Source organism: Bos grunniens, chromosome 20, assembly GCF_055505025.1.
Source record: "Bos grunniens cultivar Pamir isolate PY7600 chromosome 20, Bosgru_T2T1.0, whole genome shotgun sequence".
NCBI classification, from domain to species: Eukaryota; Metazoa; Chordata; class Mammalia; order Artiodactyla; family Bovidae; genus Bos; species Bos grunniens.
Window position 1 is genome coordinate 12,641,652 of NC_141184.1, and position 13,162 is coordinate 12,654,813.

The following is a 13,162-nucleotide window of genomic DNA, read 5'->3' on the forward strand; positions in this document are numbered from 1 at the left end:
CTAACATTCAACTTTTCTTAACAGTGAAAGATTACCATTCTTTTTAACTGGGCTTCCCAGGTGGCACTAGTAGTAAAGAACCTGCTGCCAACGCAAGAGACATAAAAGACTCGTGCTCGACCCCTGGGTCAAGAAGATCCCCTGGAGGAGGGCGTGGCAACCCACTCCAGTATTTTTGCCTGGAGAATCCATGGACACAGGAACCTGGTGGGCTACAGTCCATAGGGACACAAAGTTGGACACAACTGAAGTGACTTCATATGCAACCACACGATATGATAACTGATAAATTATTTAACTGGCAGGGCTTTCACAGTGGTCCAGTGGTTAAGAATCTGTCCGGCAATGCAGGACACAGGTTCAATCCCTGGTAGAGGAACTAGGATCTCACATGTCTTGGAGCAACTAAGCCTGCACGTCGCAACTAGAGAGTCTGTGTACAGCAAGGCAAGATCCCACATAATGTACTGAAGATACCGCACGCTACAACTAAGACCTGACACAGCCAGATAAAGAAATAAATACTTTTTTTAAGATATATTGGCAAAAACAATGTAAAAATAATTTTTAAATTCTAAATATATTATTAAGTTGACTGTTACCTGCTTAAGTTTAATTGCAGATAGTATTTTTTCCACAACAACATCCTGTGGCTGGCTCCAGATCGAGGCAGTTCCGTTGTTGGTAATATAGGCTTTACATGCAGATATCATCTGATTGGTCACCTGGAATTTTTCAATGAAATGACGTCAAGTACAGTAAGCAGCCATCAAGCATAAACTGGGCTAGAGTGTCCTCAGCTCTTCTAACCTCTCTGAGTATGACATCTGTGAATAAATCTTTGGGTTTATGTTTTTCCTTCACAAGTGTGATCAAGCACTAACTCTCTTTTTTCCTAGCTTTACTGAGGTATAATTGACAAACAAAAATTGTATTATGCTTAAGGTGTACAAGTGATGCTTGGTATACATATTCATAACAGAATGATTAGCACAATCAAGTACTAACACATCCAACACCTCACATAATTACTATTTGTGTGCGTGTGTGTTGAGAAAACTTAACATCTGCTCTTTAGCAATTTTCAACTATACAACACAATACTAAACATAGTCACCAAGCTGTATATTGGGGCTTCCCTGATAGCTCAGTTGGTAAAGAATCCACCTGCAATACAGGAGACCCCGGTTCGATTCCTGGGCCAGGAAGATCCCCTGGAGAAGGCATAGGCTACCCATTCCAGTATTCTTGGGCTTCCCTTGTGGCTTAGCTGGTAAAGAATCTGCCCACAATGTGGGAGACCTGGGTTCAATCCCTGGGTTGGGAAGATCCCCTGGAGAAGGAAACGGCTGCCCAGTTGAGTATTCTGGCCTGGAGAATTCCGTGGACTGTATAGTCCATGGGGTCACAAACAGTCAGACTCAACTGAGTGACTTTCACCTTCACTTTCAAGCTGTACATTAGACCCCAGAACTCAGTCATCTTACAACTCTAAGCTTGCAGCCTTGACCAACATCGTCCCATTTTCCACACTCTTCCAGCCCCTGGCAACCACCCATTCTACTCTCTGCTTCTAGTCAACCTTTTTAAATTCTACACAGCTATTATCAAAAGTGAAAGAAAGTGAAAGTGAAGTCACTCAGTCGTGTCTGACTCTTTGCGACCCCGTGGACTGTAGCCCACCAGGCTCCTCCATCCATGGAATTTTCCAGGCCAGAGTACTGGAGTGGGTTGCCATTTCCTTCTCCAGAGGATCTTCCCATCCAGGGATCAAACCTGAGTCTTCTGCATTGCAAGCAGATTCTTTTACCATCTGAGCCATGAGGGAAGCTCCTATTATCAAAATGATTCGTAAAATCACAGAGTTGGAGGCACTACAGAAAATCAACAATTCAGACCCTCACGTTAATGCAGGATGAATGTCTTAGCCAACCACTTCCCTACCTAAAAGCTATCAAGAGCTTTCCTAAGTCTCCTTCTTCAGCAGCCTTCTCTAAAAATCTAACTCACAGTTTCCAAGTGCCATGAAAAGAACTGTCCACCCTGATCATTTCATGACACCATGATCTGTAGCAGAAAAGTCAAAAGCAGAAGACAATAGAAAAAAGAGTAAATATAATGTATGTAAAGCCAACACTTTATCCCTTTAAACTTAAAAAAAAAAAAAAACTTCAGAATTCTACTGGGGATTTTTTAATTAATTAAAATTTTATTAATTTTAAAATTTTAAAATTAAAATTTAATTTTAATAAATTAAAAGGAAAATGGGATGACTGTACTGTATGTATGCCTGGGATTGCAGTGCAAAGGTTAGGTGGAACAAGACTGGCCATGTGTTGACAGTGGATAATCTGGGTGATATGTACAAGGGGATCCAGTATACAATTATATTTCCTTTTGTGCCTGCTGCAAATTTTTCATAATGAAAGGTTTTCGAAAATCAGAGATTTAAAAAAAAAAAATGAGAGAATTAGGTTCAAATTAGGTTTCACAGTTAGGTTCTAAAACAAGCCTTGCAAATAAAGTGCATGAAACCTGGACATGCATCGTAACACAGATTGACTTTTGGGTCTTGTACTCGGGAAACGCCCCTCCTGACTTCAACATAACATTAAAGTGTGAGGAGTATGGAAAAGGATTTTGTGGGTTCCCCTCCTGTCTACCCAAATATGAGAGCAGATGAGATGGTTGGATTGCATCACCGACTCAATAGACATGAGTTTGAGTAAACTCCAGGAGCTGGTGATGGACAGCGAAGCCTGGTGTGCTGCAGTCCATGGGGCCGCAATGAATTGGACATGACTGAACTGAACTGAACTGAACTGAACACAGTCCTGAGGAGTGGGAAATGCCTCTATTTTAATACAACATTTAAAATTTTCACCTTGGTAATGAAAAAGTCATTTCCTTCTTAGAGAGGAAATGGGAAAAGCAACAATGTTCACCATAAACACTTATGAGTTAGGACATAAGGTTTAAACATCATTATGTTTTCTGGCAGAATCATTATAATTGCTTTATGGATTACTGGAACATTGCAGTGGCTTTTATTACCATGATTACTGTTCTAATAACACCAAGTAAACAACTTGGCATGAAATAAATTTGGAACAGCAGCACATAAAATATGAAACTGAAGATGGCCAGTTAAATATAGCTTTTCTTAATTAAAATTCACCCAATAGGAAGAAATCATGTGCTAAATATCATAGGGAAAGAAATTCTAAAAAGAATCTTTTTCCATTTTTATTACATAAACAATATAATATATTTTATAATTATTACTTTGGGAAATAATGCTTTATGATTTGCTAAAATCAGCTTCCCACGTATGCTTAATTCTATTTCTATCAAGAGATTAAGTCTTTTTGGTAAATTGTAGCATACAGAGACATTGGATTATGCCAATGTGGTAATTTCTAATTATAAAAAACAACATTAACCATTGACAAGGAAATCTAAGTGACCACGGACTCTACACCAGGCTCTTACCTTTACAAACAGAGACGTGATCTTCTCAGAGGTGTTATAGTAATGAGAGATACTGTAGATCATTTTAATTGCATTTACAAGAGTAGGAATAGCATCAATCATGGATATCTGGAAGACAGCACAAAACTTTTCAGGGCAACATATCAAAGTCAGCAAAATTCTAACACACTAATCACTCTGTCCTCATTAGAATAAAATTTAGGTAAAAGACTTTTATTTAAATTTTAAAATATTATCTAACATGCTATATAAATATAACACATTGAGGAGTAATCTCATCTTGATTATTTAGTCATATGCAGTTAATCAAATTTTGTCTCAATGCAAGAAACACTAACATTCTGTTAAGGACAAGGATTGTGTTAGCAGTTAATTTTGTAATAAATAAAACCAGGAACAAATGAAAGTTAAAAGATTTTTTTTTAAAAGTCAGCCAATAATTCTTCCCACAGTTGTTTTGAGTATAGTTTAGGATGTCAATTGCTATATTTATGGGAAATGGAATATACAATAAATGTTTTTAAAATATAATGTATATCTTAGAAAACATAGGAAAATATATATATGTAGAAATAGACATGTGTGTATATGCATATATATGTATTAGTTCAGTTCAGTCGCTTGTTGTGTCTGACTCTTTGTGACCCCATGAACCACAGCATACCAGGCCTCCCTGTCCATCACCAACTCCCAGAGTCCACCCAAACCCATGTCCATCGAGTCGGTGATCCCATCCAACCATCTCATCCTCTGTCATCCCCTTCTCCTCCTGCCCTCAATCTTTCCCAGCATCAGGGTCTTTTCAAATGAGTCAGCTCTTTGCATCAGGTGGCCAAAGTATTAGAGTTTCAGCTTCAACATCAGTGTATACATGTATGCATATACATGCACATATAATTTTCTTGAGAATAAAAAGAGGTTTTCTAAGACTTTTCCAACAAACTGCAATATTCATGAACCAAAATTCCACACTCATTTCAGCTAGTGTAAAAGGGTCACGAGTAGAAGACTAAGGAGGTGGAAATTTCGACTCACAGGGTCACTGCTATACAAGGGGTCACAGCACTTCTCAAGTGTATACAGATACTTGACATTGTCCTTCGCTTCATTAGCTGCATCAGTGATTCGAATATCCGTCTCCCGCCATGTCTACGCACAATACAGGAAGGAAATTTTAACGCAATTATTAATAGAAAAAATTCCAACTAACAGCTGCATAAAAGTCATCCCAAGTCCCAGGGGTCCAACTTTCAGTCTCTCCCGTGCCTCTTACATAGAACTCAATCCAGAGGGGTGAGGGGCACTGCCACGCTGAAGAGCAATTAAAATTTTTTGACTAAGTGTTTAAAGGTATCTCTTCCAAGCCTTCTCTCATGAAATCTCTTCAATAACTAGGACAGAGCATCACGGGGGGGAGGGGGGCAGCACTTTCATATTTACACCTACACGCCTTCTCCTCCACAGCCTGCTGAATCCATTTTGCACCTCACTCTGACATTCTCTATGACCAAGAACTGAAGGAGGCCTCCAGCCAACAGACAGCAAGGAACTGAATCCCACACGGGCAACCTGGAGGAAGATCCTCCCCCAGTCAGGCCTTCAGATGAGCCAGCATCCTGACAACAACCTTAAGAGATGTCCAGTCAGATGATCCCAGCTAAGCTACACTGAGGGCTTCCCAGGTGGCTCAGCGGTAAAGACTGCCTGCCAGTGCAGGAGATGCAGGTTCAATCCCTAGGTCAGGAAGACTCCCTGGAGAAGGAAATGGCAACTTGCTCCAGTATTCTTGCCTGGGAAATCCCATGGACAGAGGAGCCTGAAGGGCAACAGTCCATGGGGTCACACAAGAATTGGACACAATTCAGTGACTACATAACAACAATAAGCCACACCCAAACCCCTGACCCACAGACTATGTGGTGATATTTATTGTTTCAGGTGGTGAAGTTTTGGGGTAATTTGTTACACAGGAATATAAAACAAATACACCAGTTCTAAAAAAAAATTAGAAAAGTTTAAGCCTTCATTATTACTACTCCTCATTGGTCTGAATTCATAATATATAATCATGTTATTATGGTACATATTAATGACTTGCAATGCCCTCTAGTAATACAGATACATATGTGTGTGTGAATATGTGTTAATCATTAAGTTGTGTCCAATTCTTTGCAACCCCCATGGACAGTAGATTGCTAGGCTCCTCTGTCCATGGGATTCTTCAGGCAAGAATACTGGAATGGGTAGCCATTCCCTTCTCCAGAGGGATCTTCCCCACCCAGAGATCAAACTCGGGTCTCCTGCACTGCAGATGGAATCTTTACCATCTGAGCCACCAGGGAAGCCCATTCATACATGTACACCAGCCAATAAATACCTTTCATTCAAAGGCTATTTCTACAGTTTGTAAAATTACAAAAGGGCAGTATCATTTAATCTTAAAGTTACTTTTTCATTAATGTAGAATAACATTTTTCTGTTCCAAATTACTCTATGACATATGCATAAAGAATTTCCATTCCCAGTTCATAAAGCAAAAAGCAACCTTGAGAAGTTTCGACTTGGCAGCAGCAAGCACTGCCAATGCAGCCTTCACATCTGGGCTCTTCAATTGATCCAAAAGGTAGTTAAATTTAGACAGTCTTTTTTTCCAGTACTCCAACTCTGCTCGAGGCCCAAGGTCATCCGCCTCCTTCCGCAGCTGGTTGTTTTCAGCAAGGACCTGTGAATGCACAGGAGAACCATGAGCCAACGAGTTGCTGGAGAGTTAAAAGTTACACATAAGCAAAATATAGGGAAAGAAGTAAATTCTGCTATCTGAGTCATGATATATTTTTATTCATTTGCATGCTTTGAATGACAGCCTTTTACTAACCTGAGATGTATCCATTTTTTAAATTTCAAAAAAATTTAGTTGACTCATTCTAAGTTAAAACTACTTGTTTGAGGAGCTTTCATGAACTTTTGGAGGACCTGATCTTAGAAACTTTCTTTGGTTTATTCACTTAGAACCTCAGAGAAATACAACCTTGAGAAGTCATCACGCCTTCAGTTGGTTAATTTCCATTATTGATGTAACATCAATAATTGGATGTAACACCTAGCTTTCACTTTTCTGAAATTTTTTTTTAACAATTAAGTCCAAAGCTTTGTTTTGGAAGACACATTGAATTAGAAAACTCCTGTACTCCTATAGGCATTCTCTCCAGAGTAACTACATCTTGAGGAAAAACCTGGCCAACTGCAGTGTTTTAGGTAGACAAGTATGTAAAGTCATTTCCTGTCATCTCCTAGAATTCTTACTATCTCTTCTTAACTAATGACGATACATTAACATTGCAATGAACCTTTCATCTTTTTTAGGGACTTGCAGTAAAATACTTAGGCAGATGGAACAGGGATGTGATACAACCTTCTTCCACTGGCTGATTCAGTCACATGGCATGTGAACTAGTCAGTGTTCAGAGAGCTAGGTCTGATGTTTGGTTTCTGCAAATTACCTGTTCTGTTTGTTTGATCCATACTTTCATACAACCTTCTATTTTTTCCATAGTCTCAGGGTTATTAGCTAGAGTCAAGAAGTCCATGGGTTCCTTCAAGGTTTTCAGTTCAAATATGTCACACTTTTGAAGGTTCACCTAATTACAATGAAAGTTAAAGAATAAGATGATGTTACTTTACACACACACACACACACACACACACTTCTGGTTGATCCAGAAGGATCTTAAGGAGATTCTCTCTAACTACCCTGCTCCCTGGGAAACGCTCATGAAATCAGTGTAGGAATCCTCCTTAGGTATTGAGCACACCAGTAAAGCTGATTGGTCTGAATTAAAATTTTGTGTCAAAAAAAAAAAGTGTGAACTGCAGACAGACAGACAGACAGACAATATCACAGAACTCGGGAATTGATAGGGAACTTGGAAATTAAAGAATCAACCCATGAAACCAAAGAAAATGGGGACCTTCAAAAAATGACTGAGGGGAGGGTAATCTCTAATCTATCACATTCTTTTTTGAAACTAACCAGAGGGAAAGACTCTCATGTCCCTGTCCAAAAAAAAAAAAATCTTATAGTTACTAAGTTCAATGGCAAATACACCAATTCATTTGGGGAGGGAGGGGTGGAGAGGGGTAGGAAAGAAGGTGTGTTGGATTTTGACTTGACAGAGAAACCAAAGGGATCTTCCCTGGTGGTCCAGTGGTTAAGAATCCATGCTTCCACTACAGGGAACCTGGGCTCAGCCCCTGGTTGGGGACCTATCACATGCAGGGCACAGCCAGAAAAAGAAAAACAAACCCAGGATTTTTTACTTCCCTCACAGAAAGAATCTACCTGCAATGCAGGCGATCCCGGTTGGATTTCTAGGTTGGAAAGATCCGCTAGAGAAGGGATAGGCTACCCACTCCAGTGTTCTTGGGCTTCCCTGGTGACTCAGCTGGTAAAGAATCCATCTGTAATTCAGGAGACCTGGGTTCAACCCCTGGGTTGGGAACATCCCCTGGATGAAGGGAAAAGCTACCCACTCCAGTATTCTGGATTGGAGAATTCCATGGACTGTATAGTCCATGGGGTCACAAAGAGTTGGACACAACTGAGCAACTTTCATTTTCAACCCAAAAGCCTGGAGAAGGCAAAGGCAACCCATTCCAATACTCTTCCCTGGAGAATCCCAAGGACAGAGGAGCCTGGTGGGCTATGGTCCAGAGGGTCACAAAGAGTTGGACACGACTGAAGCAACTTAGCACGCGCACACGCGATCCAGAAGTACCTCAGTATTTAATAAGGACATTTTCCTCCTGGGAAAGGTGCAGCTAGCCCTGTGAGACTCTAAATTCAGATTTCAGCACCCATCCCCAACACTGCATCTTCCACCTGCCTCCTAGACCTGGCCTTGGTTTTATGGGGGAAGCTTCTGCCTTTCGTGAAGTGGCACCGCCTCCCTCTTGTGTGAGATCCAGCCACTTTTTTAATACCTCTACCACAATATGAAGTGGAGCCCTGTGGAAGCAGTACTCTTTTCAGGAGAATAACTATTTAATTTAGTTCAACTTGCATTTAGGTGGCCTGCATCATAGTCAACTACGAATATAACTCAAATGTTCGCTGGAGCCAACTCCCCCTGTGTGGATATCATTTACTCAACTCCCCCATCCCACATCGTTTAGAAAGCCTACTGTCTGCCTCCCTGCCAACATCCCAATAGGTCCCAAAGGGTCTCAGTATTTCCTGGAGAGCAGTGAGCATTATCTTGTCATTGGTCTCACAGGATCCATTTCTGTGTCTCCCACTCATGCCTTATCTGGGCTGTCATCTGTCATGGTTTTGCATTCACCCCACCTTCTACCCCAAGGAATCACTAACACAGGCTCACTGTAGGTGGCACAAATTTTACTGATGCCAAATCCTCCCACAAATGCCAAACTTATTCTTTGTGTGTGTATGTGTGTGTGTGGTTGTGCTGGGTCTTCACTGTGACAGGCAGGCTTCTGTAGTTGCATCACATAGGCTTATGGGATCTTAGTCCCCTGACAGCGGGGCTTCACTGATGGCACAGACGGCAAAGGATCTGCCTACAGTGAAGGAGACCTGGGTTCGACATCTGGGTCAGGAAGATCCTCTGGAGAAAGAAATGGCTACCCACTCCGGTATTCTTCCTTCTTATTATGTCTTTAAAAATCAAGTAGTCTCTGCTTCCCTGATGGCTCAGACAGTAAAGAATCCATCTGCCAACACAAGAGACCCAGGTTTGATCCCTGGGTCGGGAAGATCCCCGGAGAAGGAAATGGCAACCCACTCCAGTATTCTTGACTGGAGATTTCCATGGACAGAGGAGCCTGGTGGGCAACAGTCCATGGGGTTGCAAAGAGTCAGACATGACTGAGCAATTAACACTTTCACCTTCAGTTCCCTGACAAGGGATTGAACCGAGGCCCCCTGCATTTGGCACATGGAGTCTTATCCACTGGACCACCAGGCAAGTCCCTGCCAAACTTCTTCTTAATGGCCCTTTAGATCACTGGCTGGACCACAGGACCCAATCTGTCTTCAGATATATCCATTCGTCTCTCCTCCTGCCTCTTCAAAATTTCCTCCCATCCCTACCATCATCATCACCCCCCAACCTCCCCATCACCACCACCCCTGAAACACACACCACACTCTGGCTCCAAATTTCTCCTTCTAAGTTGCAGAGCAATACCAGAAGCACTTCATGCTCTTCTTGCAGTCCAACATCTGACATGACAGAGTAAAAAACCATGGCCAGTATTTCTAAGGAACCCACAAAGCACTCATTGCTCCAAATGACAGGAATTTAAATCTAGTCACCACCACATTTTCAAGGGACAATAAAGCACACACAATATATTTTCAAGATTTGCAAAGTAGTGGAATCAAGACCCTCTAAGAGAAGTATTACACACCTAGGTGTTGATTTGTTCACCATCAGATACTTTTTGAAGAAATAACATAGTTGTTCTTACCTTCTCCTTCAAACTCTCCTGTGCGCTGGCCAGGATGCTCACAAAGCCTTCCAGGGAGCCCAGGAACTCCTGCCGAAGGCTGGAGGCTTCTGGAAGGCCCTCAAGCTCACTCCAGCCATGGCTCGTGGCTCTGAGAGCGGGAATGAAGATGTCAGACAGCAAACGTCTCATGCTGTTGAGCAGACCCCCGTCTGCGGTGTCAAGCATGTTGAAGCTCACCTCCTGCAAAACATTGGGGAAAAACCTTTATCGTAAAAAGGATCTTCAACTGCAATCTAGCTACTGTCATTCGTAAATGGAGACCTGCCAAATGAGTAAAGCAGGGACTTCCCTGGTAGTTCAGTGGCTAAGACTCCACGCTCCCAACGCAGGGGGCCCAAGTTAGACCCCTGATCAGGGAACTAGATCCCACATGCCACAACTAAGACCCAGAGCAGCCAAATAAATAAATGAGCTGTAACAAACACATGAGAAGATGCTCAACATCACTCATTATCAGAGAAATGCAAATCAAAACCATATGAGGTACCACTTCACGCCAGTCAGAATGGCTGCAATCCAAAAGTCTACAAGCAATAAATGCTGGAGAGGGTGTGGAGAAAAGAGAACGCTCTTATACTGTTGGTGGGAATGCAAACTAGTACAGCCACTATGGAGAACAGTGTGGAGATTCCTTAAAAAACTGGAAATAGAACTGCCTTATGACCCAGCAATCCCACTGCTGGGCATACACACTGAGGAAACCAGAATTGAAAGAGACACATGTACCCCAATGTTCATCGCAGCACTGTTTATATAGCCAGGACATGGAAGCAACCTAGATGTCCATGGGCGGACGAATGGATAAGAAAGCTGTGGTACATATACACAATGGAGTATTACTCAGCCATTAAAAAGAATCCATTTGAATCAGTTCTAACGAGGTGGATGAAACTGGAGCCTATTATGCAAAGTGAAGTAAGCCAGAAAGGAAATTCTTTTTTAATATTCATTTATTTTTGGCTACACTGGGTCTTAGCTGTGGCACTTAGGATTTTCAGTTGTGGCTTGCAAATTCTTAGCTGTGGCAAACAGGATCTAGTTCCCTAACCAGGAATTGAACCTGGGCTCCCTGCACTGGGAGTATGGTGTTTAAGCCACTGGACCATCAGGGAAGTCCCAGGAAATTCTTTTTGAAAGAAAAAAATCTCACTGTTTTACATTCACACAGATACATATAATGTTATATCAATTTTCATTAATAAACTGACTATTAATTCCTCTTATTCAACAGATTTAAAGGAACCATCCTCTTGACTGCTTACTTTAAGTGATTTGAAAATATTGCTGTGAAAGCAGTTTTAAATATTTAATGAATACAGTGGTAGTCTCCATGGGAAGGTATCTTGGGGGTAGAATTTTTGTGATTTTTGGTAATTCAGGAGCTGTTGCCTCTTACCCGATGGATGTTCTCAGGGGTGATAGCTCTGGCAGGGTTGGTCCTGATGAAGAACACACACACCCCAGTAAGAGCAACATCTTTTCCCTCGGTCACAAACACCTTGGGTTTTTTCATCTTTCCAGAAACAGAGTTTACTTCTCCTGGAGAGCCAAGTTGCCCTACAAATGAAAAGGATTTTAGTCCCACAAATGCTATACTACGTCCACATGGTCATCTCTTAGAATGAGGCTTCCCTGTTAAAACACTGTCATGTTGACTCATCCTGGTGCCCTACAAGCTCCATCCCTTGGACCACCTCTAGCCTGAACCCTAAAGGAATCTCAAAGGATCTGTTTTATATAGTGATCATTTTGCGACAGACAAAAATACTGAATCCCTGTGCTGTACACCTGAAATGAATCTAATATTGTAAGTCAGTTATACTTCAATAAAAAATAAAGAATAAAAAGTAAATGAAAGGATCTGCTTAATTCCAGACCACAAGTTCACTTCAAAATTGGTGCTCCAGGGAAAAACAGAAATGGAAGAAATAGGAATGAGAGTTCTGCTGCTGCTGCTGCTAAGTCACTTCAGTTGTGTCCAACTCTGTGCAACCCCATGGACTTCAGCCTATCAGGCTCCTCTATCCGTGGGATTTTCCAGGCAAGAGTACTGGAGTGGGGTGCCATTGCCTTCTCCGATAAGAGAGTTCAGTCCAGAGCAAATTCTTGCTGGAGCTGCAAGTCATCCTTGATGGGGCCATCAAGGGGCCAGTGAGAAAGGGTGAAGGAGGAGACAGCATCTACTGGTAAATGTTGTGCATCAGGGCTTCTGCTCAGTACCATGCATGCGTGCTAAGTCTTCAGTCAGGTCCGACTCTTTGCAACCCTCTGAACTGTAGCCCTCCAGGCTCCTCTGGGATTTTCCAGGCAAGAATACTGGAGTGGGTTGCCATGCCATGATCTTCCTGAGCCAGGGATCGAACCCACAGCTCTTATGTCTCCTGCACTGGCAGGCGGGTTCTTCACCACTAGCATCACCTGGGAAGCCCCGGCTCGTACCATGTCTACGTTTTTGAAACTGCTTGCAACCCTGAGGACAGCTGTGACCCGCCTCAAGTCACACACCAGGAGAGCCAAGATCCAAATCCAGTTATGACTGCAGAACCTCTACATCCTGTTGTTCTGATCCAGCTGGCCCTCCAGATCACCGGAGTCAGAAAGGCGCAGGGGAGGCAGGACAGCAAAGTGATGGCTGATGTGGGCTCCACAGTCAGTCTCCCAGGGTTTCCACCTCCGGCTGCACGTCCTAGCCATTTACGTGGAGCAAGTTAACTTCGTCTTTTGTTCCTCTGACATCTCATCTGAGCAAGGCCCGAGAATTCCAGGTCAGCTAGCTCACAACAGGTGCCAGCCAAGTAAAAACTTCACTGCTCCCTCTTCCCTCTTATCTCTGCCCTGACACACTCAAAAACTGTGGTTAACAGGATGTGGGTAGGGGGTGGAGGGGTGAGTTGAAGGAGAAAAGGAGACCATCTGCTCCTCTCCCACTGCAGATACTGACCCTCAGAGGCCTCTGCTGCAAAGGTGGGTGGGATGAAAGGAAAGGGGGAGGGCCAAGAGTGGAAGAGATTTAACTTTAGATCAACTAGTTTTGATCAACTGGATATTTTTACTTTCTGAATTGAGGCTGTGTTTGTAATTGGACGCAACCATGGGAACTTTTATTCTTTTTTTTTTAACTGGGTTATAGTTGCTTTAC

General features: G+C 42.3%; 1 protein-coding gene across 1 annotated transcript in view; it reads right to left on the reverse strand.

The window, feature by feature from the left end:
• The window catches only part of DNAH5 (dynein axonemal heavy chain 5), a 330,796-nt gene that overhangs the window by 247,535 nt on the left and 70,099 nt on the right, over positions 1-13,162 (reverse strand). Inside the window, exons 4-10 of the mRNA XM_086361232.1 lie at positions 11,420-11,580; positions 9,982-10,203; positions 6,993-7,130; positions 6,038-6,214; positions 4,528-4,641; positions 3,493-3,600; positions 603-725 (exon numbers count right to left, since the gene is read on the reverse strand). Of these exons, the coding sequence (XP_086217358.1) occupies positions 603-725; positions 3,493-3,600; positions 4,528-4,641; positions 6,038-6,214; positions 6,993-7,130; positions 9,982-10,203; positions 11,420-11,580 (1,043 nt within the window). The remainder of the gene's footprint in view (positions 1-602; positions 726-3,492; positions 3,601-4,527; positions 4,642-6,037; positions 6,215-6,992; positions 7,131-9,981; positions 10,204-11,419; positions 11,581-13,162) is intronic.